Source organism: Hippoglossus stenolepis, chromosome 17 (assembly GCF_022539355.2).
Source record: "Hippoglossus stenolepis isolate QCI-W04-F060 chromosome 17, HSTE1.2, whole genome shotgun sequence".
Lineage (NCBI taxonomy): Eukaryota > Metazoa > Chordata > Actinopteri > Pleuronectiformes > Pleuronectidae > Hippoglossus > Hippoglossus stenolepis.
In genome coordinates, this window is record NC_061499.1 from 8,907,489 (window position 1) to 8,932,094 (window position 24,606).

General features: G+C 43.8%; 1 protein-coding gene across 1 annotated transcript in view; it reads left to right on the forward strand.

Moving 5' to 3' along the window:
- tshz1 (teashirt zinc finger homeobox 1) overlaps positions 1–22,961 on the forward strand; it is a 29,869-nt gene extending 6,908 nt beyond the window's left edge. The window contains exon 3 of the mRNA XM_035183062.2: positions 18,324–22,961. Coding sequence (XP_035038953.2) covers positions 18,324–21,688 — 3,365 coding nt within the window. The 3' untranslated portion in view covers positions 21,689–22,961. The remainder of the gene's footprint in view (positions 1–18,323) is intronic.
- The last annotated feature ends 1,645 nt before the right edge of the window (positions 22,962–24,606 follow it).

A 24,606-nucleotide genomic window follows, 5' to 3' on the forward strand; every position in this document is an offset into this window, starting at 1 on the left:
TCAGAAGCCGGTGGGCCTGCAGGAAATCAAAGACACACGCTAATACACACACCCGCGCTCTGCACGCACCGCGCTCCCCGTCCTCATCTTCGTGGAGGTTAAGTGACAAATGAAGATCGATGACTGCTCTTATGGAAAAGAGAGGGTCGAATTGAAAATATGTGGGAATTAGGCTCGCCAGCAGGGTGACGATGTGAAGGCATTCAGAGCTGCAGCCGCGAGGTAAAACTATCCCCGGGCTTAATGAGGTTCAGAGGAAGCCGGAAAACCTGGATTTTCACTCAAGCACGACACGAGGAGCTCTGACAAAGAAATGAAGAGAACAAGGTCGTTTTTTCACAGGACTAGCATCCTCGGCCTTAAATACATCCTGCACGTATTTATTGTCTCTGATTTTTCAGTGCGCCTGTTTTCCATTCACAAAGATATCCTGGCTACAATTCAAAGCAGCTGCAAAACAAAAGCCACAATGTACAGTAGGGATGTCAGATAATACCAGGAATAATAACAAGCATGACATCATCCACATGGCTGTCCTTAAGGGGTTTAGGGCAGCGGTTGCTAATTACTGTGAAGGATACAGGCTGAGCCCGAGTTTTCCTGCTGATTGAGTAAAGTAGCCATTTGGGTGCAGGAGAAAAGACTGAAAGCAAAGGCACCGATCATAAATTCAAGTCTAATGGTGTTTTGCACTGAATCCAACACAAATACGAATTTCACAAAGCGTCTGGTTTGTGGTATGCGGCAATTAGTATCTGGGGATTAATCATGACCAAATTATTAGGAAACTGAAACTAAACTTGATGCTGCACATATGCAATATTCCCACTGTGTCTGTTGACTGTGGCAAAGCATTGTGGGTGATCGAGCGCCTAAAGCGGTCCAGCTGCGTTCGCTTCTTCACACAAACACTGGACTGAGCTTGTCTAATAATCGCAGCAGTTGAAGACGCAGACAAAGGGAGTGAGGCTCAGTGTGGAGGAAGGACAGGAAGACGCAGGAAAAGAGAAAAATGGCCAAGTCGTGATTTAAAGCGAGAAGATGGGAGGTCCGGGGTACACTCGGAGGTCAGTGTGTACTCGGGGGAGCCCCTGTCTCGACTGCTTCCACTGTGATACACACTGTGTTTAGTGTGTGTGTTGCTCTTCTCCCCTACTTTTTCATTTTGCTGAACAGCAGACCTGCATGTTTTTTTCATCACGTGTGTGTGAGTGTAAATGCTCGTGCTCGTGGAAATCAAGTCCAGTGTGATGTTACTCCAGTGCATCTCGAGTGTGTCCTCGTATGATTGATGCTCCGCACACCAGACAGATGCTGTTATTGGAGCGACCACATAAGCCAGCGTTGGCTGCTGTTGATCGAGTTTGTCCACAGCCAGAAGGACTCTCTCAGATATTGGTTTCTGCATTTTGCTCCAGTGATCTAAGATATTACCGAGCTTGTTTTTTCCCCCCCAAGTTCTGCACTTGATGTATTAGAAATTGCCACTGAGGCGGTGCCTGTTGCGGTAATCACGGTGATCAAGCCAAGAGATAAGACTGGAGATACATGACCACCAGAGCAGGCACGGGGGGGTTTATTACCCTCGGTGCTCGCTCCTTATTGGATATCTCGCTCTCTCGTGGCCGATACTTGAGTCAAGTGCTAAGTCAATTAAGCGAAGACTGAAAAACTGCCTCTGATCCGCGAACTCCACGTTGAAAAACAGCCGTGACTTGTCGCTGGAGGCCTTAAAGTTAACTTGCTTCTGTTAACCAGCCTTGAACATCTGTGTTGGAGCAGGGTGGGTACGAGGCGGAGTGGGTGAGGGGGAAGAAGACAACACGGGGAGAAAAAAGAGTGGCTGTGAATAAAAGATATGAAAAGTGACAGATGAACAGGACTTGGGTAGACGTTCTCCTGCAGCAGCTGTGACTGCTGCCATCGCTCTGACAGGTGTCAATTAAGAATTACTGCCGAGGCCCTGTAGTCATTTCTTTCCCCTGCCCAGCTGTCGGCCCGTGTGCCTTTTTGAGAAATAACACTTTACCCTTGTCACTGCGTTAGCGCTAAGCTACAGTCGCCCCAGAAAATGAGTGCATGGCGGGCACACTAATCGATAACCAGTGTATTAGCAATTATTTTGCCCATTGATTTACGGCGAGGCAGCAACTCCCACCGTGTTGTTATTAGCCACTGATTATATGCGACTGTGCTACAGTGCAGACACGCAGGCCAACACATACGCCGGCTCTACTGTTGCCACTTAGGTGTAATTTATCTTTAGAGTCAAGTGCACATGTAGGGAGAGAAAGACCAGCGACAACGGTGCAATGTAACCCATATTTTATTCTCTATTTACGACTTTCAATAATTTGTTTCTAGCTTGCAAAGTCAGGTTTTATTGCTGCTAAATGTTCAAGGGGCTTTGGGAAAGTAACATTTGTATTCGGAGACATTTCTCAGAATTTTCTAAAATAGAGATCGGTGATTGAAAGTGTGGGGATTAGATTTTTAGGTAAAAGTTACCTAAACACTTTTGTTGAAAAAAATCTGTTAAAGATTTATGTCAGTAATCCGGCAAAAATCTTTCAGGTTTCCAGTTCCTTCAAAGTAAAAATGTTTATTTTCCTTCTGTTATTTCTGTGCACGCTAATATGATCGTGTTTGAATTGACACTGAATAAATGTATAAGCAAATGTAACCAATTTTGAATTGTTAATAGATGAAATTACTAATTGATAGATTCTCTGAAATATCGTATTGACTGATTAATCATTAATAAAAATGCCATTAATGACCATTAATCTCAGGCTTACTACCAACTTCACATTTACTCTCCAGCTCTTTAGTCTATTGATGTCACAGGGAAATGCTAACATGCTAACAGTAGCTACCATTTAGTCCGAGACTTGAAACAATTGCAGGAACTGTGTGGTGAAAAGAAATAAGAGTCATTTCTAGCTCCTAACGACTGCAGTCTGCTGTTTGTCTGACTGTTGTGCCTCAGCAGAAATTTAATTTAGGTTCGGAACATGAAAATGAAAACTTTATAATGGAAAGTGGCATCAATTCTTCACGCCGAACTATAAAGTAACCCGAAAGGGCTGCAGGCTTACAAACAGAATTAGTGTATTTTCTTTATGTTTTTTCTCTGTGGTTGCCTGGTTGGATTTGGACTTAATGTGTATCCTCACGATAACTGTACACTGTTGTTTTGAATATAATCCGTCTGCAAACATCAGGGGGAACATTTATATTAATTTAACACGTGCAAACTAAGCAGCAGCTTTTGGTAAAACTTTCTTTTCCCCCTTTGGAGTTGTACAGAGAGCTGCTGTATGTAGAGCATGTGGTGCTAAATCTGGCTAAAGCCACCGCTGTATATCATGACACTCCCCAGTACATGGCGACTGAGAAACACTGGCCTCAGCACATCAGGCCGGCCGCTGCGAGTGGTCGAGAGTCAGGGGGCGGAAATTTTTATCCCCCCCTGGGAGTGTTTATTCAACTGATAAGGTGGGTTGAGAAGCAATGAATATCATTTTTTGGACACTAGTTTACTGCAGATAAGCCATCGGGGAATGGATACCGTTAACAGATGACACTTTGTCCTTGAGAGCGGACACATGGGGAAGGTCACTCTGCAGCCCGGTGTAGTGCCACTGCCATCTCTCTCTCTCCTCCCCTTACCTCTTCATCTTTATCTCAGTCTACTCCCTTTTTCTCTCATTCTCTTCCCTCGTTTATTTTTTTTTTGGGGGATTACTGGCCCTCTCTTTCTCTCTTTCTCCCTCCCCCTGTAAGCCTTTTCTCATCTCCCTATCAGTCATCAATCTCTATCTTACTGACTCAGTTCTCCTCTGCCCTGCTCATATTTTCTTTCATCTTCCTCCCTGTCTCGAGCTCTCATCTAGAGCTCTCTCACCGGATGCTCAAGAGTCAGTGAACTGGTTACAAGAACATGAACTCAACATCTGAAAAGGAGAGCTTAATACTCTCCTCTTTCAGGCTCACTGGCCTTGTTCTCATATATCAAGTCCCGGGTTTTTTTTCCCCACCCCGACAGTTTGATTTCAGCGACATCCTGCAGTCAGACATCTGACTTGTAAAAATCCAAAAGGTCACAGGGCAATAAAGTCTTGTGTCATCTTCTTTGAAGTCTGAACACATGACTGTCACATTTTCCAAGAACTGTTCCCATTAAGCAGAGCTCTCCATAAAGCATGTTGCACAGGAAGAGAATCAAAGCGCATTTTGTTGATGTGGTGCTATTCAGTTTTGTTTGACACTTTCATTAAGAAAGAAACCCATTGACCACGATTTGCTCGGGGTTACACACAGTAATCAGTTAACGGCCGCCGGCCTCTGTTTGTCACTTGATGGGCAGTTGAAAGGAGATATAACGTCTCGTGATTGCAGTTGATTCAACTGCACCACATGCTGCCCCCCCCCCCAAAAAAATATTCCTCCCAAATCTTTCCTGAGCCGGCGTCTTGTCTCAGACAGTGACGGTCACAGGGGGGGTATAAGCTGGGCTCTGTCCCTGTAAGTCGTCTGTCTCAAAGAAAGCAGCAGGGGGCCCCGCGTACACCCAAATGTCTCCTGTCAGCGGGTCTGTCGTCACTCAGAGCCTGACACACTGAACCAGCTGTCTCTGTGTATGACTCGCTGACTGGACGTCCACCTGAGCATCTGTTTCTGATTACCTGTCTCTGGTTGTCAGGTGACCAGACGGTTGGCCCCTTTACGTGTCTCTCTATAGTCCATCTGCCTCTTGTCTCCCTCTAAACATATTGATTTTGATTTGATTTTGCAGAATTGATATTTAATGTAAATACAACACTAATTTGGGAGTGTAACTTTAAAAAATTGCAGTTTTTAGGTATTTAAATATTGTTTTGAGATTTTATGATAACCAGGAGTATGCGAATCTATGTAATGATCCGATACTACGTCTTTTAAAGTTAATTAGTTTCACACAGATATATCTCTTCTTCTTCGCTACTCCAAAACAGCAGTTGCACTGTACTGCCACTGGCAAGTACTGTTGGGATGGTAGGATGGTATTATAATCTCTACTGCATTTATCTAACAGCTGGATACTGTGAAACTCCAGGAAGTAGGTATTTGTACATAAAACAAGATACAGCGATCTACTTAGTGAGTTCAAGAGGCACTGGAAGATGGATTTTGTCACTTTTAGACAGAGCTGTTTCCCTTCTCTCCATTTGGCTATGCTAAGCTAACCGGCTGTTGGCTGTTTTACTGAGTGACAAACATAAGAGATTCACCGATCATTCAATGTAAATGTGGAGCTATTCCTTTAACCTTTCCTTTGTCTAACTAGTCTATTTCATAGTATTTTTTTCTACCTTACTTTTTAATTTGGGTAGAGTTTGCTCCTCAACCTTAGTTAAGGTCTGTGTAATACATCCGTCATCTTGCTGAACACATACTTTATATTTGGAATTTATCTGGCCTAGTCCAAGAATGGCCACATTCCCAGTTTTGTCTGTGTGTGTGAGTCACTTTTAGATAAGTGTGATGTAATTAGACTTGTTACTTAACTAATCTTTTTCCTGCCTCGCCTCACATCCTCATTCCTAAACTGAACCTAAAGAAAGTTCAATGACCTGAAGGTGTGAAGTGATGACTCTGCAGCTTTTGCATTAAACTGATGGCTAACATATTATCCAAAAATATACTTAACTTATAAAGAAATACATATACACAATAGGCCAACTCTAAGTCTGTGAAGCATAAAATTAGGATTTAGGATCGGGCTGCAATTTAAGTTAATTTGAATTATTGATTACTCTGCCTTTTTTCTTAATAATTCAATTATTCATCCCAATTAATCAAGCATAATGTGGTGTAATCAGATTACTTACAGTACCTACTATAGGTGAGAAGAAGGAACGAGTGAATATCACATATTTATAGTTGAACATGTTTTATTCATTTTGAGAGATACTTTAAGATCCATCATTTTTCTTTCTGTAGGAGCACATTAACAAACATGATCATTCATATCCATCTGTAAGAAAAGGTCAGAGGACTTTACTCCCTCCATCGCCGTCTGTTGAGCTTAATGCCACATGAGTGAGCAAGTCAATGAAGTATCAATCATTTATAGTTTTCAGCAAGAAAAAAAGTGCTGGTCTGAAGTTGCTTGAGGCTTCTCTGGTATCAATACCAACAAGTGACTTTTTTCATAATACACAGCTGCTGTTTACACTGTTCTGGACTCTGTGTGTATCAGTATGAGAAGGATGTGAGGATGCAGATCTGGAGAAGTTTGGACAGCAGCAGAATGGGACCAGATTATTTGTCAGCAGAGGGAATAAAGATATTTAGCTGAGTGCATTGCTAACATCAGGAATGAGATGAAGGAGCCGAATGTTTTATCTTGATTGACATCACGTTTATCAAATTCAGTCCATTAACCCCTTTACCTTGTTAGACTGTCCCCTCCTCTGTGGGGTCGTATGAAGTGAGACGACCCCACAGAGGCAAAGTACAGCCGAACCTTTTAGCATTTCACTGAAGAGGTTTCGTCTTTCAAGAGAGAATCGTGAATCTCTTAGAGCTTTAACGAGTACAAACACGATGGTGTTTGGTGTGATCTGTTTTCCTGGGAGACAAAGTAAGTTATGGTTTCTGAGCTGCTTGTTTCAAGGTGTTTGATTGCACTAAATACAGTTTATGGTTAAACTGTAAAATACAAAGCTTCAATTACATTTCTTTATCATTAGGGTTTGATCACGACATCTTAGGAGTCAATGCCAATTTCTTTCCTGATATTTATATCAACCAATATATCGGTGTCTGACATTTTTTTTATTCTGATATCAGCATCGGCCCCCAAAGATCTGTATCAGTCGGGCTCTAATCCTCAGAACTATTTTAAAACTACTGTTGGACATTTTTAGCGTTGCGGTGCGAGACTGGAGCTGCTGTTAAAGCGGTGCAATCCTGAGCGGGTGAAAACGTGCACCCCTCCTCTGGATATGTGGGATTTGAGGAGCTTGAGTGTCTACATGAGCAGGGCCACAGAGCTAGACGGGATTGAGTGAGGCGCTTTTGTGTGTGTTGTGTGTACGTCTGTGTGTGTGTCTGTGTATGTGAGAGAGAGAGAGAGAGAAAGAGAAAGAAAGAGAGAGAGTAGGTGCAGAAAAGCAGCAATTGAAGGAGGGGCATAAAGGGGTGAAAAAGAGGAGAAAAAGAGAGTGACAGTGAACAAAAAAGAACCAGGGAGGAAAGGGGGGGGAGGGAGTGGAAAAAGAGGAGGCAGAGCAACAGAGGAGTGAAAGAGAAATGACTTGAGGGGTTGAGGGATGGAGGGAGAGGTGGAAGGAGCGAGAGGGAGAAGTATCCAGGCGGTGGAGAAGAAAAAAAGAGAGAGAGAGAGAGAGAGAGAGAGAGAGAGAGGCAATGAAAGCAGTTGGCTAGGGGAGGATGTCACCCATGGCTGCCACTCATCACTCACAGCTTAATGACACTGTTTTTTTCTTTCCCCGTCTCCCGCTTCTTTTCTGTGGGAGCGGGGGAGGGAGTTCGGCCTGCACCCGATCAAACGGGGTCATTCAGAGTTCACAACCTCCAGGTGGGACCGTCCTCCGCTGGGGAAATGTGTGTGGATGTGTAGAGCTGCGAGGGGGCGTCTGCAGCACGAGGCCGGTTTAACGACGGCGTTTTGAGAAAAACGTCGACGTTTGGGTTAATAAGAAAATTAAAATGAAGGCTAACTAAGTCGTAGATGAAGGTTAAAACCGTTGTGTTCATAGACAAAGAGAAGAACGCGACAAAAGATCCATCATTCTCATGTGACATCTCTGTAAACACGGTCGCGGACTTGTTTTTCCTGCCTGTCAGCCTTTCCCTGTGGTCAAGGTGCACATGCCTCATCCCCAGTTTGCGCTCGTGTGTTTACATATGTGTACGTTTTGAAGCATGTGTGTTTACGCGTGTGGATACTTATGCTCGCTCGCAAGAAAACTGCTCTGTTGAAAACCAACTGTCTGTTGTTTCCTTCTGCGATTGGCCTGGTTCCTATTTCAGTGTTGGATTTGTGATTCGGTTTGTGTTGGTGTGTGTGTATGTGTGCGTACGTGTGTGTTAGTGTGTGTGCTTAGCTCCATTTGTCCTCTCACTCATTCCTGTTTCTGGGAAGCATCAGCCGTTTAAAACTCAAACGGCAGGATTTTTTTCCTCGCTCTCCTCCTCGCACCAAATTTGGGGAACAGCTGGGGCGGCCATGACGATGATTTGTCTCCCTCTGCCCGTCTGCCTGACAGGTTGAGACCATGCACACACACACACACACACACACACACACACACACTGAGGGAGACACAGACACTCACTAATAGGCACATATACACACAATTAAACATGCACTCAGTGTCACAGACACACACACACACTCACACAGACACATTCCCCTTTATAAGAGGCCATGTTCTCAGGGCGCTGCCAAAACACTCTGATTTCCTTTAGCCTGGGCAGCCATACATCAGCTTGGGGCCTCCCAGCCCGGATGGCAGGGGCTGACAGAATGACATGTGTCATTTATCAAACGAGGGGCGCCAGGCCTCAGGAAACGAGCAGACCGCCGCGTGACAAAGCCCCCCGAGAGCTCTCCTCCACTCACAGCGATGGGAGTGTGTCATGGGATAGACACTGACAAATCTACAGAGATGGAACACACACGGATACACGCTGACACCAACACACAAGCACAGGAAAGACACAGCGAGAGCCACTTCCAGCGCTTATACAAACAAGTATCACGCATTCTATTCAAGCTGCAGCGTGGCTCTGAATGCAGCAGTTTAAAGACAGAGAAGACGTCTGAATCACAATGGGGAAAGTATATTTCCTGGATTTTAACATGCTGGCAGTGGATCTACGTGCACACATACCCACACATGCACCCACATATATGTTTCCCCTGCAGCCAAAGAAGCCGCAGCCAAAGCCTCTCCTGTTGCCAGCAGCAGGCCTGTCTGTGTGCCTGTCCTTCTTAATGAACGGTCACTGGCTGCCGAGAGGAACTCTCTCTTTGCTGGCAACGCCGCTCCGTCCCCGTCCTTTCATATCCATGCCACCGCACACTCACACTATCCCTCTTTCCTCCTCCATTATGTCTCCCCCTCTCTCTCTCTCCACTCCTTCCCTTCCCTCTTCCCGCTCTCCGTCGTCTCCACCCCCTTCATCCACCCCGTTTACTCTTTCCAAAGCCCCTTCATTTGTCTTCATAAGCCTAATTTATTTTCTCTGCCAGATGCAAGCTGACAGCCATCAGTCTCCCTCTCCCCCACACACACACACACCTGACCTCCTGACATGCAGATAAATACGCTAACATGCACGCACCAACGCACCAACGCACATACCTCCTTCTTATAGCTTCTTATTCTTTTGCGCTGTCTCTATTACACTCGTGCACAGCCCATATTACCTCACTCACAGCTCTGAGGTCAGCTTTACAGTCACGTACCCTCTGTTTTACCCCTGTCCTCCACCCACTCCAACCCCCCAAAACCCTCCCATTAGCATTACAGAAGATGGATGTGTCTTCATAGCGGGGATTGATTGCGGATATAGAGTTATGGTGCCATTTATGTGTGTGTGTGTGTGCGTGCGTGTGCGTGTGTGTTGGTGTGAGATGGAGGGCACTTTGGGAGGCGGCGTTGGGAGCTGAAATGTGAGGGAGGCAGGCTTTTCTCTCGTTTCCAGAACCTTCCAGCCGTTCGTTGTCTGTCCGCAGTCTGATATTGTGCTCTGTTGAAGGATTGCTTCCTCGCTTCCTGCCTCTCTCTCTCTGTGACTGCGAAGCTGTTCTTAGCCATTGTATACTCACACACACACACACACACACACACACACACACACACACACACACACACACACACAGGCATGCATAGTTGGACACAGACACAATTAGGGAGAGATGGCTACTGATACAAGTCCACTTTAAGAGCTCTATACATAATTTACTGACTTTCTCCAGAGACTCATTTTCTAATCCCTGCTCCCTCCTATAATTTCTTCTATTGTCACTTTACCGCCGTGGTCATCAGGAAGTGGATGAAAACAAGCACATATACATTCTCTCGGCTGCTGAGTGATTCAGCTTATGCTTTTGTTATATATTTTGTTACGCCCCTGTGCTCCTCATCACGCTTTAAATCCTAAACCAGTGTTGAAACGGAGCAGCAGAACTTTGTTTAATGGAGCGCCAGACTTCAGCGCTAACTCGTCACTTGAGTGGGCAGAATGAAAAAGAAAATTTGGCGATGCATAAAGGATAACGGTTTCGATGGTGCACAACTGCTTGAATTTCCCTGGTGTCATATGCAGTTAAAAGCACTAAAATGTTTGGGGACGTTCGGTTGTCCTGAGCAGCCTCCTGCCCTGAGGGTTTGCGGTTAATTAATTTCCCTAAAGTGACTTTAGGTTGTTTTTTTTACGTTATGGTTTCTTTGTCTGTCTTTGTGCTTGTTGGGAAAGTGATGTCAGTCGGGTCTCTGAGGTCCTGTTCTCACAAAGTCCTCTGCGTTCTTGTGCGCGGCCTTGTATCGCATATCTAGTGTTTGGGTTTGTTTTTGAATTCCTCACTGAGAAGTAGATGGAGTAGAGAGGAGGGGATGCACTGTTTTGATCCAGAAAACAAAATGTCAAAAAGTCCCAGTCTCTTAAAGATAGAATATATAACAATTCTTCATTAACATGTCTAAATACGACTATAGACTTATGTTATATATTTTGTTGTCTTGCGTAGTTACGTTATCCAAAATATTTCCAAGGTTCAAACCCAGAAAACGATCTGCTTTACCCGTCTCTGATATAACTTCCACAACGAACGATGTGTGACACAAGAATAAAACAAAAATACGTGACCTCGTCCATGAACATGATTCTTGCCTGAGTCACGTCAGGTAGATTTTAATCGGCAATGGTGGTGAAGACAACTCCCATGATCCCTCGCTGCTTCACAACATCATCAAACTAAGTCTCTTAGTTGTTGTTTTGATTGAGAGACCCTTAATGGCCGAAGTTGCATATTGCAAATTTAAATCAGTGCTGTAGTTGTACGTTATACATTTATCATCAAAATCAATTGATCCCCAATGGAATCCCTGTCATCAGTATTAGTTTACATGAAGTTCAAATTTGATTAACTTTGGAAGTCGTCTCGAAAGTGCTAATCTTTGACAGAGCAGAAAGGTAGAGAGCAGTTGTAGCTTGTTAGCTAAGTCACGCAATCCAACCTCCGCTGTTACATAAGCCTATAAACTTGATTAAAAAAAAGAGGATTGCTTTTTTAGTAAGTCAACAGCAGGAGATGATGCTACACGTACATGTTTAGGAGCCGACTTTAGTGTCCCGTGTAGCGATCATGCTAACAAGCTTGCTACATGCCTATCACATAGATATCCCTATAGTTCAGATAGCATTTAGCATTTATTAACTCTTTTTGGAAAAAAATACATTCTAAATATAAGTCACTTCATCATCTTCATGTAATCTTCTCGAGCCAAATATTTAGCAGATGATGCCATGAGTTTCGTTGTGCCTCTTGTGCGGCGTGCAGGGCGCTTCCTTCCAAGCAGTGAAGGATCAGATTCATGGGCGTGCGTGTGGCCCTACATGTATTTTTTCCTCTTCCCGTGTCGCTCTTTTCCGTCTCTATGTTTTGTTCCTCAGCAGTGTACAAAGTGAATGGCCTCTGTGAATTGAGGGGAGGGCTGACAGCGCGGAGAAGGTTGATTGATGGCTTATTGTGCAACCGGACTCGGCTAGACCGAACTGGTTAGGTTGTGACCCTGTTTTGGCCCCGCGCCCTCTAATTTTCGTCTTTTTTTATTCTGGCAGTCTTTTTCTTCTCCCTCGCTCTGCCTGTATCTCACCATCTACCTCGCACACATTCAGACATGCACAGTGCATAAATATACATGTACGTGCAGACTATACACACACACACACTTCCTCTTCGTGCTTCTTCTCCTCCACCACCCCCCCCTCTTGTCGTCTTTGCCGCACTAAACTCATCATTGCTGCCATCATTCATTCTCGGCCGTTTCCTTTCTTCCTTCCTCTGCCCACTTTGTTTTCTTTGTCAGTGCTCCTTCAGGACAGGTTTTGTCCCGTGAGTCATTCCATCAGGTTTCACTTTACAGCCACTAATCATTCGAGTCCGAAACGCTCGCCACTTTCAGGAAATGCACCAAAGAGGATTCTGATTCTGCCACTTTTTCTTTTTCCGTAACTTCCCGGTCATCAGCCAATTCAAAATTAGAGGCTAAGTTCGCCTGAACAACAGACACCAGTTTAAACCGTGGTTCAGACAGGTTTTTTTTCCCCTGCAATGATTTTCTGCTTCTATTCTCCACACAACCATAGTGATTTATGGTAATTATCCATCTTTGGGGTCATCCATCAACTGGTTGTTGCTAGGCGATGGGAGCAGCTGTTGTTTAGTCGGGGGGAAGCTCCACTGTCAGGGGCAATGCAGGTGAATTCAAAAGACGGCATCTATGAAGAAAGAATTAAACCGTGTTGCTTTGTTGAGCTTGTTATAAATTCCTTTTAGATCTAAACGGAGCATCTTTGTGTCAAGTTACAAAAAGAAGAAATTAAATAACTTGCATGTTAAATAATTAAAGATGTGCAGAGTCCTGCGACGTCTGAAGTACTACCAGAAGATTGAATAAATACAGATGTTTTAAATTAGAATTTCATAAAGATAAGTTTAACCTAAACTCTGTAGCTCGTCCATGACTGAAATCTGATATATTTGCTCTAAAGTAAATGTGTTAACCAAATGACATCTGTCTGATGAAGCCTACATTGAATCAGTGCTTTGCATTGCTGGAGTAAATCTCACTCATATCACCTTTAATTAGCATTAGTAATGCTTTATCTGCACGTTGCCTGAAAACAAACCAGATGGTTTGAAATGTCTGTGCAGCAACATTAGATTGTTGTGGCTGTGTGTGTGTGTGCATGTGTGTGTGTATGTGTGTGTGTGTGTTTGGCATAAACGTGGAGCAGAAACGGCTGGAATCTACGGTGCCGATGATCTAATGGCTGTTGTTTCATCTCAGAACAAGCAGGCACTGACAGTTCAGGGAAAAGGTGATTTATGGACCACAGTCAATGTCATGGCGTGTCAAAACCGGTTCACATGAGATCTGAACAAACGGACAGAGACAAAAGAGAGGAACTGAAGAGAGGAATAACAAGAGAAACATGCAGAGCAGTGCAAGAAAGAACTGGAAATGGGGTTTTTTTACTTAGAAAATGCTGCAGTTGTCCTGATTTTTGGGGGGGGGTTGTGGCTTCGTCTCTGTGCAGCCATTGTTGTGTCTTTTTCTGTCTCTGGTTTCTGTCTTTCCCTCTTTCATTCACATAAACACGTCTGTGATCTAATGAAGGTGAAATACGCTCTCTGTATGACCCATTTAAAAAGCCTATTAGCATAATATGAGTTCACGTAACTGCAGATTAATTGGAACGTATGTGAAAGCCTCCGGGGGACTGTCCCAAGTTTTGGGAAATACTAATTCATCTTTTATTTCATATACATTTAGGAGACCGCTGCGTTTGATAAGGAACATAAGCTTTGAGACAGAATCCAGAGCAGTTGCCACAAGTTTAGAAAAAGTAAATTGTAAAATGTTGCCTGCACGTTTATCTACCAGCATGATGGGCAGACGGCACTGGTTGTTTTGTTTTCCTCTGCTGGAAGAGTCGTGGAAGATAAGAAGGTGGATTCGTATGACACATGAGTAGCCCCGGAAATATTGCGCCATATGGTGGGCCGTTCCATGCGGGTAGGCTTTTACATGTCTGGTCAGGAAGGCTGGGGGTTAAATTATGGTGAATACACGGTGTCCGTGGTAACGCTGATCTGTAAATCTTTGTGTTGGGTCGCAGTGACGATGTAAAACACGGGGTTTGTGAGACAAAATGAAAAAAGAGGGGGACAAAGCATGTGGGAGAAATCTTTGTCACAAAAGAAAACTACATCGATCGAAAGAGTTTTCTATTTAACTAAGTTACTTTATTTGGTAAACGTGACGGTGAATCTTGATGCAGAATTGCATGAAAAGCTCTGTTAGTGCTCAGTTGTCTCGAGGCTGAGAGGAGACTGTTGGTGTGTGCCAGCTTTTCTCAGTGTGCTTTGTTCAAAGAGAGTGTCAGGTCCTATGAAACCAAAGCAACAACTATCCCAGAGTGGAAAAAAGAGCAAGAATGAAGACGACAGCAGAGAGCGGGGAGAGACAGAGATTGCCTGACGTACTCAGCATTACCATAATTGGCTTTTCTACATGATAGGACAGAGGAAATAATAATGTCATTTTATTTACAGCCTTCTCTCCGCTGAAACACACACACACTCATGCACGCCGCGCAGGTCAATGACACACACTGATCAGGCCTGTCCAAAGCCATCAGAGGTGAGTGGCAGCGAATGGAGGGACCAGTGACAAAGCGAAACGGGAGAGAGAAATAAGACTGCCACGCCAGAGCTCCCATTTTGAAGGGCTGCTAAACGGTGTGAGGGAGCTTCCCCGGCCGCCCCGCTCCGAATGCAGCGCTCGGCCACGCAGGGCAAATCAGCCGGGTGAAAGCTGGCGGAATTGGACATTAGCACTGCAAATGAGAGTCGGGATTGCCCTCTTCTCGGAGACAACATGAATAAATGGAGAAGGTTGAGAGGGGAATGTGTGTTGTGGATGTGTGTGAACGACAGAGGGAGTGGGGGTTAATTGTGAAATGAATTTACAGTTCTCTTTTTTCTTTTGCTACAGTTTTACGGTCTGAGGTACAGTTGTAATACATGTGTGTGAATCCTGACTAAGAGACGACAGAGTTGTGTTAAAACACCTGAACACCAAAGAAAAGTTTTTTCAAGCCTTACTTTAAGGATGTTTTTTACATCGCAGAAGAAGCCAAACTTCTCAAATGTTAAAAGCAGCCACATGCAAACCTTGTTTGAATAAAGATCAATGTTAATCTGATCAAAATTATACTTAAAGCGGCAAATAAGTTAAATAAAATGGCTTCCAGTAAAGCGCATACCTCCGTCAACAGTCCTCTTATGAAACCACATTTTTTCGCTAGATTTTTATTTGGATCGGCCCCAAATTGTGCAGACTCATAAATATCACCCCCCCTTAACATGTCTGTCATGTTTTGTTTTTTTCAAGATCCAAGAATTATTCCCTGAGAGATCAATGAAGATTAAAAAGAAATAAAATAAAACTATCTTGCAATGGTGAAGAAATTGAAAATACATTCTTGGATCAAGTCCCTGATCTGGAGATGCACTCAAATTTAATGGATTCTTCCCTTAACCATACTGCATCTTCAAGTTTCCTGGAAATCCATGTGGTAGTTTCTGCTGGAACCTTAATAACATTGAGGTTTGAGAAGCACGCTCACTGCAGGCATGTTTATATTATCAGTGCATATGTGTTTCATAATTTTTATTGGCAAGGATTTTGTCCTCTCCACACTTTTCTCACTTTGATCAGATTTGATAATTCAACTCTGTATAAAAACATCGTGGGAGTGTTTGCAGAACACTGTACCTCACACCGCTTACTGCATTGGGGGAGGGATGTAGATTGTGTGTGTGTGTGCGCATGTGAGAGAGAGACTGGGGGATGTCCCACTGTGGTGTCACCTGTCTGCAGCAGGAAATCCTGGACTCTGGGCACAACAATAGTGACAGGCTCCTCTCCAGACGCAGATGGCTTCGCTCTCCCCCCTCACCCACCACAGTGCATCCCTGCCTGCACCTGACACACTGTGACACTTGACACACAAACACACACACACACACCCACACAAATCATTTGCCACACCTAGCTCACACACTTCGCTTACGCACACTTACTAACTTGCACACACATGGCAGAAATTGATTTCTCTTTACTCTTATATCATGCTTAGTTTGTTGGTGCTGTTTAACTTGTTTCCCTGTCATGTATTGTTCTGCCAGACACACCCACACACACTCACACACACACTCACACACACACCTCGTTTTCACTGGCCTAAACACATCTTTTCTCCTCTCTTTTCAAAACTTCCCCTCTTTTCCCCATCCTCCCTGACAGCACAAAGTGGGCTTACGTTTTTGACTGACAACCACAACAGACAACCTCACCCCCCCTCCTACCCTCACCACCGTTTTAATCCCCTCCCTATCCCTCTCTCCCTCCCTCTCTCTCTCTCCCTCCCTCCCTCTCTCTCTCTCCCTCTTTTGTTCTGAGTGACGCGGGAAAGCCGCCGTGTCAGCATCTTTTCCATCTCTGATTGCCTTATTAGCCGGCGGTGGCACCCGCAGCTTTTCTGACACAGATGGTGAAGGAGGAGGCTTGAGCGGGGGGGCTAAAGAAAATGGCTGACTTGTGTTTGTTGTTGTTACTTTCCCCTCCCACCTCCTTTCGGGCTTGTTTGCGTGGACACCGACACCTCGAGCTGACACTGACACACTCCTGACAATGAGGCCTGTCAAGGCAACATACGGAGGATGGCAGGGAAAAAACTGGGGTTTAGTGTCGGTGTACTTTTTGTGTGTGAATGTGTGTTTGCAGCGCTGTCAGGTTCCTCTCACTTTGTCAGCTGCTGCTTTATCTTTAACCGCTCTCACCACATTGACTTTGAAAAGGTTCACTTGTGCATTTGTTTCAATACAGTGGGCTCCATCTTGATTGGCTGCATCTTTAAAAAAAAAAAAGCTTTACAGGGGCTTTGGCAAAAGTTTGAAATCTCCTAATCTAGTGAGGAGCTCAAGTGAATGATGTCAGTGAATAATTAAGAGCTTACATGTTAGAGCGAAACCCAGCACAGGAGTGGTTTAATTAAAAAGACGAAGGCTGTACTCTGAGCGTCACTCACACGTACAAGGCAGAGAGTTGCAGCTGTTGGACCTTCAGCTTTTTCGAGGCAGCAGTAACTGGCACCTCACAAACATCAGGTATTATGTCCACTCCTATTATGGGATAGAGAGCTACACGCTGTTTGAAGCCGACAGCACATCTGCCTCCTCACTGGAGACCGATTCTGGCACCTCAGACAAGCATCTTACAAGGGATGGATTGGGGGGAGCTGCCTTAGCATATTTAACCCTCTACTCTTCCCTCGTCCTGCTCTCCTGTAATATTTCCCTCTTAATCTGCTTTCAAGGTCCTACTTAAGCCTATTTTTTACAATAGTGGGGCTCCAGTGAATTGTAATTGCTGTCATTTTTAAATCTCTGACATCTAGGTTTTAAACAACAACTGAATCCAGATTTCGGCCACGATTTGTAGACAACTGCAAAGAGAGACAAGGCAGCCATTTTCCATTGATATTGTAAACCTCCCCCTATTCTTTTAAAATGGCACACTTGACGCTGTGAGTACTCAGTGAGCACAGGCAGTAACAACAAGGCTTGTCATGTCCACTGGCCATTTCCTAGCATCACGCTGTGAGGACTTCTACAGCCGATGCCAAGTTGACTCCAGCCAACCATGGCTTGGCAAGGGAGATGCAGCTGGCATTTTCCTCCACAATCTCTTACTTGTAAATCCATACTATATGCGGCATTTTGGAAGAATAAAGCAATTCTAAGTGGAGAACATATCTTTAGTCCCACTTCAGCAGCAGAATAAAAAATATAATAGTAAAATACTCTAAATGGCTGTAGGAGGTTGTAGCATTTTAATTTGCTGATAAGGGAAAATGTTGTGTATTTGATGAGTATGCTGAAACGCTTGCACATTTGCAGTAAATTTGTCTTATTAATTCAGTGTTTCAACTCGAGTATGTGTCAAGAAGGGAAACATCAAAGGGAGTCTTTAATAGAACGATCAATGAGGCAGTTTCCCTTTTTCTGTTATTTTTTTTAATTGAGAAGAGACAACAATGTCTTTATTTCCATTGTGAAGTTACTGATCTCACCACATGATTAATAAGTGCCATCAACATCATAATTTTAAATTGTGCTTGTTTTTAGTTTTTAAACCAAGCAGAAGCGTTTCAGTGGTGCATCTCTCCTCTCTACCCTTGCTGAGCTGTAGTGTTCAATAGCTTCATTAGGCAGTGCAGTGAAGAGGACAATCTGTCATTGTCAAGATATGGATGTTTGCCACTTTATTATTGCAAACCTGTGTCCTCTTCTGGGACTATTGACAAAAATCTTTTATTACATATACCACCTACATATAGTGTATGCGTAGCATGTGGCCAATGCATAATTTGTGTCTATTTATCAAATATAGATATATTTGCATATAAAAATATCTAATGTCACGTGTCTCCTCTGTTTTGTTTTCAAGCTTATGGACCCGATGACGAACTTGCATTGGACAAAATTGATGAAGAGGAACATCTGCAGGATGATGGCCTCTCTCTGGATGGTCAAGACGCAGACTATCTGTTCAATGAAGACGAGGATGGAAGAGATCATTTCAGCTGCCAAAACTCTCCACTCAGCAATGGCACCAACCCAGACGCAGGGTATGCCTCCCCACTCAGTACCACCAGTGATCAATTGGTGGACCTTAAGACCATGTCTTCCTCTAATGATGGTCAAGAAAAGTTAGAGGAGAAGCTAGAGGAGAAGCTAGAGGAAAGCGCAGAGTCCATCAATGGCCTCTCACTACAGGACAGTCTGACGAAAATGAAAGCCGTCTATGCAAACCTGATCTCGGATGCCTCCTGGTCCAGCATTGCTATGGACATGCTTAAACAAGGGAACAATGTTGCCGCTAGCAACGGCAATGGGAGCAATCACAAAGGGAGCAATGGGTTCCTGAACAGTCACAGCCCAGGGAGCATCCATACGAAAGGCAGATGTAGCAGTAGCAATGCCTCGGCCACTTCTAATATTACCACCAGCAGTACCACCACGAGAACACTGTCAAGCAGCAGCCACAGTGGCACTAGTCTAAGTTCTGGCAGCTCAGGAGGACTAGCCTATGACTGGCACCAGGCAGCATTGGCCAAAACTCTACAGCATACTCCATACCAACTCCTTCCTGAGCCTAGCCTTTTCAGCACCGTGCAGCTTTACAGACAAAATAATAAGCTCTATGGCCCGGTGTTTACAGGTGCCAGCAAGTTCAGGTGCAAGGACTGTAGTGGGGCCTATGATACTTTGGTTGGCCTGACAGTGCATATGAATGAGACAGGCCATTACCGTGATGACAATAAGGATAAAGAGGATGATCGAAGCAAGAAGTGGTCCAAGCCACGCAAGCGTTCCCTGTTAGAGATGGAAGGCAAGGAAGATGCCCAGAAAGTTCTTAAATGCATGTACTGTGGCCACTCTTTTGAATCCTTGCAAGACCTTAGTGTTCACATGATCAAAACAAAACACTATCAGAAAGTGCCTCTAAAAGAACCAATGCCAGGCCTCACCTCAAAGCTGGTACCCCCAACCAAAAAAAGAGCATTTCAAGACTTGATGTCCCCAAGCTCACCTGAGTCTGTCTCATCTGGTATACTCATGGGAGAGTCTCCCAAAGACCAAAAAATGGCTAATCCCTACGTCACCCCTAACAATCGATATGGTTACCAAAATGGTGCCAGCTATACTTGGCAGTTTGAGGCACGGAAGGCACAAATTCTTAAATGCATGGAATGTGGCAGTTCACATGATACCTTGCAACAATTGACAGCCCACATGATGGTCACGGGACACTTTCTGAAAGTCACAAATTCAGCCTCTAAGAAAGGTAAGCAGTTAGTTTTTGATCCTATCATTGAGGAGAAAATTCAGTCCATTCCTCTGCCACCAACTACCACACGACTCCCAGCACCCAATGGGAAGTCACAGAATGACTCCCCATTGCCGCCCTCTAGCCCTGAGGACCGAAATGAAGAAAGAAAAGATGAATTGATTGGGGAAGAGAAAATAGAATTCAGGGAACCAGAGAAAAAAATCAAAGAGGAGAAGGAAGACCCCCCGGAAAAAGCTGATAAACCTAGAAAGGCTATATCTTATCAGTATTTGAGAGAGGAAGACTTGGAAGAGACACCTAAAGGTGGCTTTGACATTATCAAGTCTTTAGAGAACACAGTTTCAAGTGCCATCACCAAGGCCCAAACAGGCACACCGACCTGGGGTGGATACACAAGCATTCATGCCGCCTATCAGCTCCACGGATCTATAAGGTCTACCTTGCCCTCATCAGCACAGGTTCAACCTTTGTTCAGCAGCAACAGCTTGAAGGCATTTTCCGCTGATCTAGGTGCTCTGATCCATTCACCAAATAGCCCCTCTCCACCTCCAAGTCACAAGAGCAACGTGCTGGCCATGGAAGAGCTAGTAGAAAAAGTGACAGGGAAAAGACCAGTAAAGAATGAAAAAGAGGAAAAACATCTAGAGAATAAGAGTAGGTCTGTGAAGTCACCACTGACAAATCTAAAGGATAAACGAGCTTCACCAAATCCTGACAATATCTCAAAGGCAAAGAAAACCTCTGCTGCAGAGGACCAGACTGAGTCAAGAGGCAAAGATGGAGAGCAGACAGAGAGAGAAGTAGACAGACATATTAAGAGTGAAGTTGATTCACCAAAAAAGCCTGTAAGCAACGGCTGCAATAACCTGAGCATCATCACAGATCATTCTCCTGAACAACCACTCGTGAACCCTCTCAGTGCTTTGCAGTCTATCATGAACAACCATTTGGGAAAAGCCTCAAAAGTGGCAACACCCTTCAGTGACCCGTTTGCAATGCTTCACAAGATCAACAGCAACTCTGCTCCGAATAAGTCAGCAGAGCCGGTGAGTCAGTTTCATGAGGAGGAGGATGATCAGCCCATGGACTTGACAAAATCCAAAAACACCAATGGCAGTACCACTAAGGGTACTTCTACTTCACCACACAACAACAGCAGTAGCAACAGCAAACCAGCTTTCCGAGCTTTCTCTCAGTCTTCATCGCCCCCTCTGCGGGAGAATGCTTTGATGGATATTTCAGACATGGTGAAAAATCTGACTGGCCGTTTGACACCAAAGTCTACAACCCCATCTTCCATCTCTGAGAAATCTGACGGAGACAGCTGTACTTTTGAGGACGGCCTGGAGGAGCTGTCTCCCATCCAGAGACGGAAAGGTAGACAGTCAAACTGGAATCCTCAACACATCCTGATTCTCCAGGCCCAGTTTGCCTCCAGTCTCAGAGAGACTCCTGATGGAAAGTTGGTGATTACTGACTTGGGGCCCCAGGAACGGGTCCACATCTGTAAATTCACTGGTCTCTCCATGACTACTATCTCTCATTGGCTGGCCAATGTAAAATACCAGTTAAAGCGGACAGGAAGCACAAAGTTCCTAAAAAATATTGACTCTTGCCAGCCTCTGTTTTTGTGCAGTGACTGTGCATCCCAGTTCAGGACTCCTTCCTCCTACATTCACCATTTGGAGTCCCATCTTGGGTTCACCCTGAAGGACCTCTCCAAGCTATCCATAGACTTACTAGAGCAGCAATCAGTCAGCAGAATAGAGGACAAGACTTTCAGTCTGAGTCCCTCTGGACTCACAGAAGAAGACACTGGCTCCATTTATCAGTGCAAACTGTGCAATCGGACATTTTTGAGCAAACATGCAATCAAATTGCACCTTTGCAAATCACATGGGAAGTCACCTGAGGACCACCTCATCTTTGTGAAAGAGCTGGAAAAGTTTGACAAATAATGAAGTCAGGCAAAGTTGACAGCTTGACGGATCACTGTTGCACTATGACTCTAAGCTTCAATCTGTCATAACGAATAGTGCCACAACTGTATTAAGCATTGCTGGGACGTATATTATAATGATGACATGGTAGCTTTAATACCACTTATTGTAATTATTCAACTGAGTAAATGGCAGGAGCTTGCACTACAGAGGCTCAAAGATGTGTTATAGAAGTTTTTGGTGACATAAATGTACCAAATTGGTGCAGCAGCCATGGCACTATGTAGTGACTGACTGATTGTTGCTTTTGTAATGCACTGCATCTTTTCTGAGCCTTTGGGAAAAGTACATCTTGTTTTTAAACTGGGCCATGCTCTTATTTTGATCACTGTTTCTGAATGGTTTTTAAGATAAATATATTTCAACACAACTTGCATATTATTTATGAGACAGTTTCTGCATGTTTCTTATGTAAAGCAGTGAGCATATTATGTCTAATGAACTTTTAACCACGATGACAAAGCTAATATCCCTGGTTATCAAATTTTGCATACCACCGTTTATATGAAGGTACGTGGTTAGAAACGAGGCCATGTGAAAGATGGTGTTCTAAAGCGTTAAGGTGATTTCAGCACTTTAGGGAAGTGTAAACTGAAGAAGACTTGTGGGTACAAATAACCGCACATCACCGTTTTGAGTTTCAATTCCCTCGATCAACGTGGCATTGTGGGGACTAACTCTGATGTTGCTTTGTTTTTTTGCCATTAAATCACAGAATGTCTCACAAAATGTCAAGAATCTTTGTTTCTCCAGTAAAATATAATTTCCTGGTTGTTTCAACATGTACAGTATTTGCATTAGTAGGCTACCAGTTTTATTATTGTGAAGCTATAAATAAATGAAGTTTAAAAGTTATCGTATGAATAATCAGCAAGTATGTATACATGTATGTCAACATATCTTGCTCTTTACAGTTCAACATTATTTGTACTGTGTGCATTTTTATATTGTTATTTTCTAGAACAATTATGGGGGGGGAATGTGTAAAGCTACCGAATATTGTTGGACCGTAATGCCATTTTTTTCAGTGAAAAGTAGGTCCTTCAATGTGGTTTACATCAAATGACAGAAATTTACTGGCATCTGCTCTGATGCATGGTACTGTACATAACATTGAAAAAAAAAAATATTGCTCATTGATAGAATTCCAGGTTTTTGTCCTCGACCCAGTTATTCAGAATGCCATTCTTTTATCCTCAGTTGTAAAATAAACTCCATGTCCTGGATTAAACTGACGTGTTGTTTGAGTGATTTGGGGAGAATGAGAAAGTCCAGACGAACGCAGACATGAACTTGAAACACAATATCATTCTCTTTTGTTTCTGTTGTCTTTCTTATAAATGTTTAGTTTGAAGTTTTACAAACATTTTGCAAAATTTAGAATATCACAAACATGTATATGCAAAAAACTTGTATAATATTCTCTGATATCTAAATACACACAAAACAAATTTATCACTGAGTTGTAAAACTGTCTGTCGATGCTTCACACTATAATAATTTAGTATTTATATTTTCTGCATGGACAATAGTGAACATCCTTGCTGCTCAAGCACATTGAGGTTATATGTGGGTTACAGATAACAGGCAAAAATATAGGGATATTTGAAGAACTGGTTTTATAGATTTGTTGGAAGCTTTCAAAGCTTGCTGTAGCGCAGACAGAGAAGGAACTGAGTCCAAGTGTAAGTATCCCATTCAAGTGGTAACTACACTGCAGGTAAGCGCTCTTATATTCCAGGATACACTGAAATGTCCATCCAGCCGTCTACTGTCAGCATCATAAATACAATCCAGTGTGACAGGCTGGATTTTGACAGCACTCCACTTGACAGCGCTCTGACAGCCAACATGGTGCTCCAGCTTAAAGCAGACAAACAGCTGGTCTGACTTCTGAATTTGTGTAGAATAAATGGACTCCGGTTCATCCTCTCAGGGCCACTGGGAGCTCAAAGGGGCCGGGCTGGAACCACTCGGAGCACTCTCACCCTTTCTCAGCCAGGATTCTTGTGCATCAACAGAGGCATCGTCCTGGCTGGTGTTACTCGGACAAACAGCGTGGCAGCAACGTCAAGTTCTGTAAATTTTGGCCCCCCCAAAGGGGACCTGCTCTCTCACACTCTGGATCATTCCAGGGTACATCTGAGTGAGCAGCAGCTTCCCCACTGCGACTCACAGCTCCTGTAACTCTGAGCCATAACAATTTGCTTGAAACAGGTTTTAAAGATCCTCCATGTCTATCACTGTTCACGGTCAAGGTCTCTGGTGCGAGGCAGAGCTCGACCGCCTGGGTTTCCACTGCTGTGTCGTTTAATCAGAGCTGTGACTGATAAAATGAATGTTTCCCAACTTTCGCAAAATACACATTGTACCTCTGCATTAGTTAGTTGGTTGTGCACCAGCTATTAAGTATTGTCAAGCAGCAGCGGTTGAGATATGATGTTTAGTCCTGGAGAAAAGTCAAATTCGACAAAACATTATCCTGCATCTTTGACCAGACTGTCCCCACTATACTAAATGCCTGCGTCTTTCAACCCCTTCAGGTTTGTAAGTTTCAAACTTTATATTTAAAACTTCAAGGACAATCTAAGTGCATGGTTCTAAAGCACATGGTGCAAGTGCATTAGGGGCGAATCCAAATCCAATTATTCCAGATTAACAGCAGAAAAAACAGTCGCTGCAATAGTTGCATGGTTCATAACGGTTGTACTCTCTCTCACTTAATTAATCATGCATGTACGTTATGTACAATATGCAATAAACCAGTCAGAGTGCCGTCTCCTCGTCCCTTTTTAAAGGCCAGGTGTGCTTGCTCCGTGGTGGTTTGCTATTTGCCAGGTAGCAGGAGTGAAGGCTTCTCTGCAGAGAAAACCGAT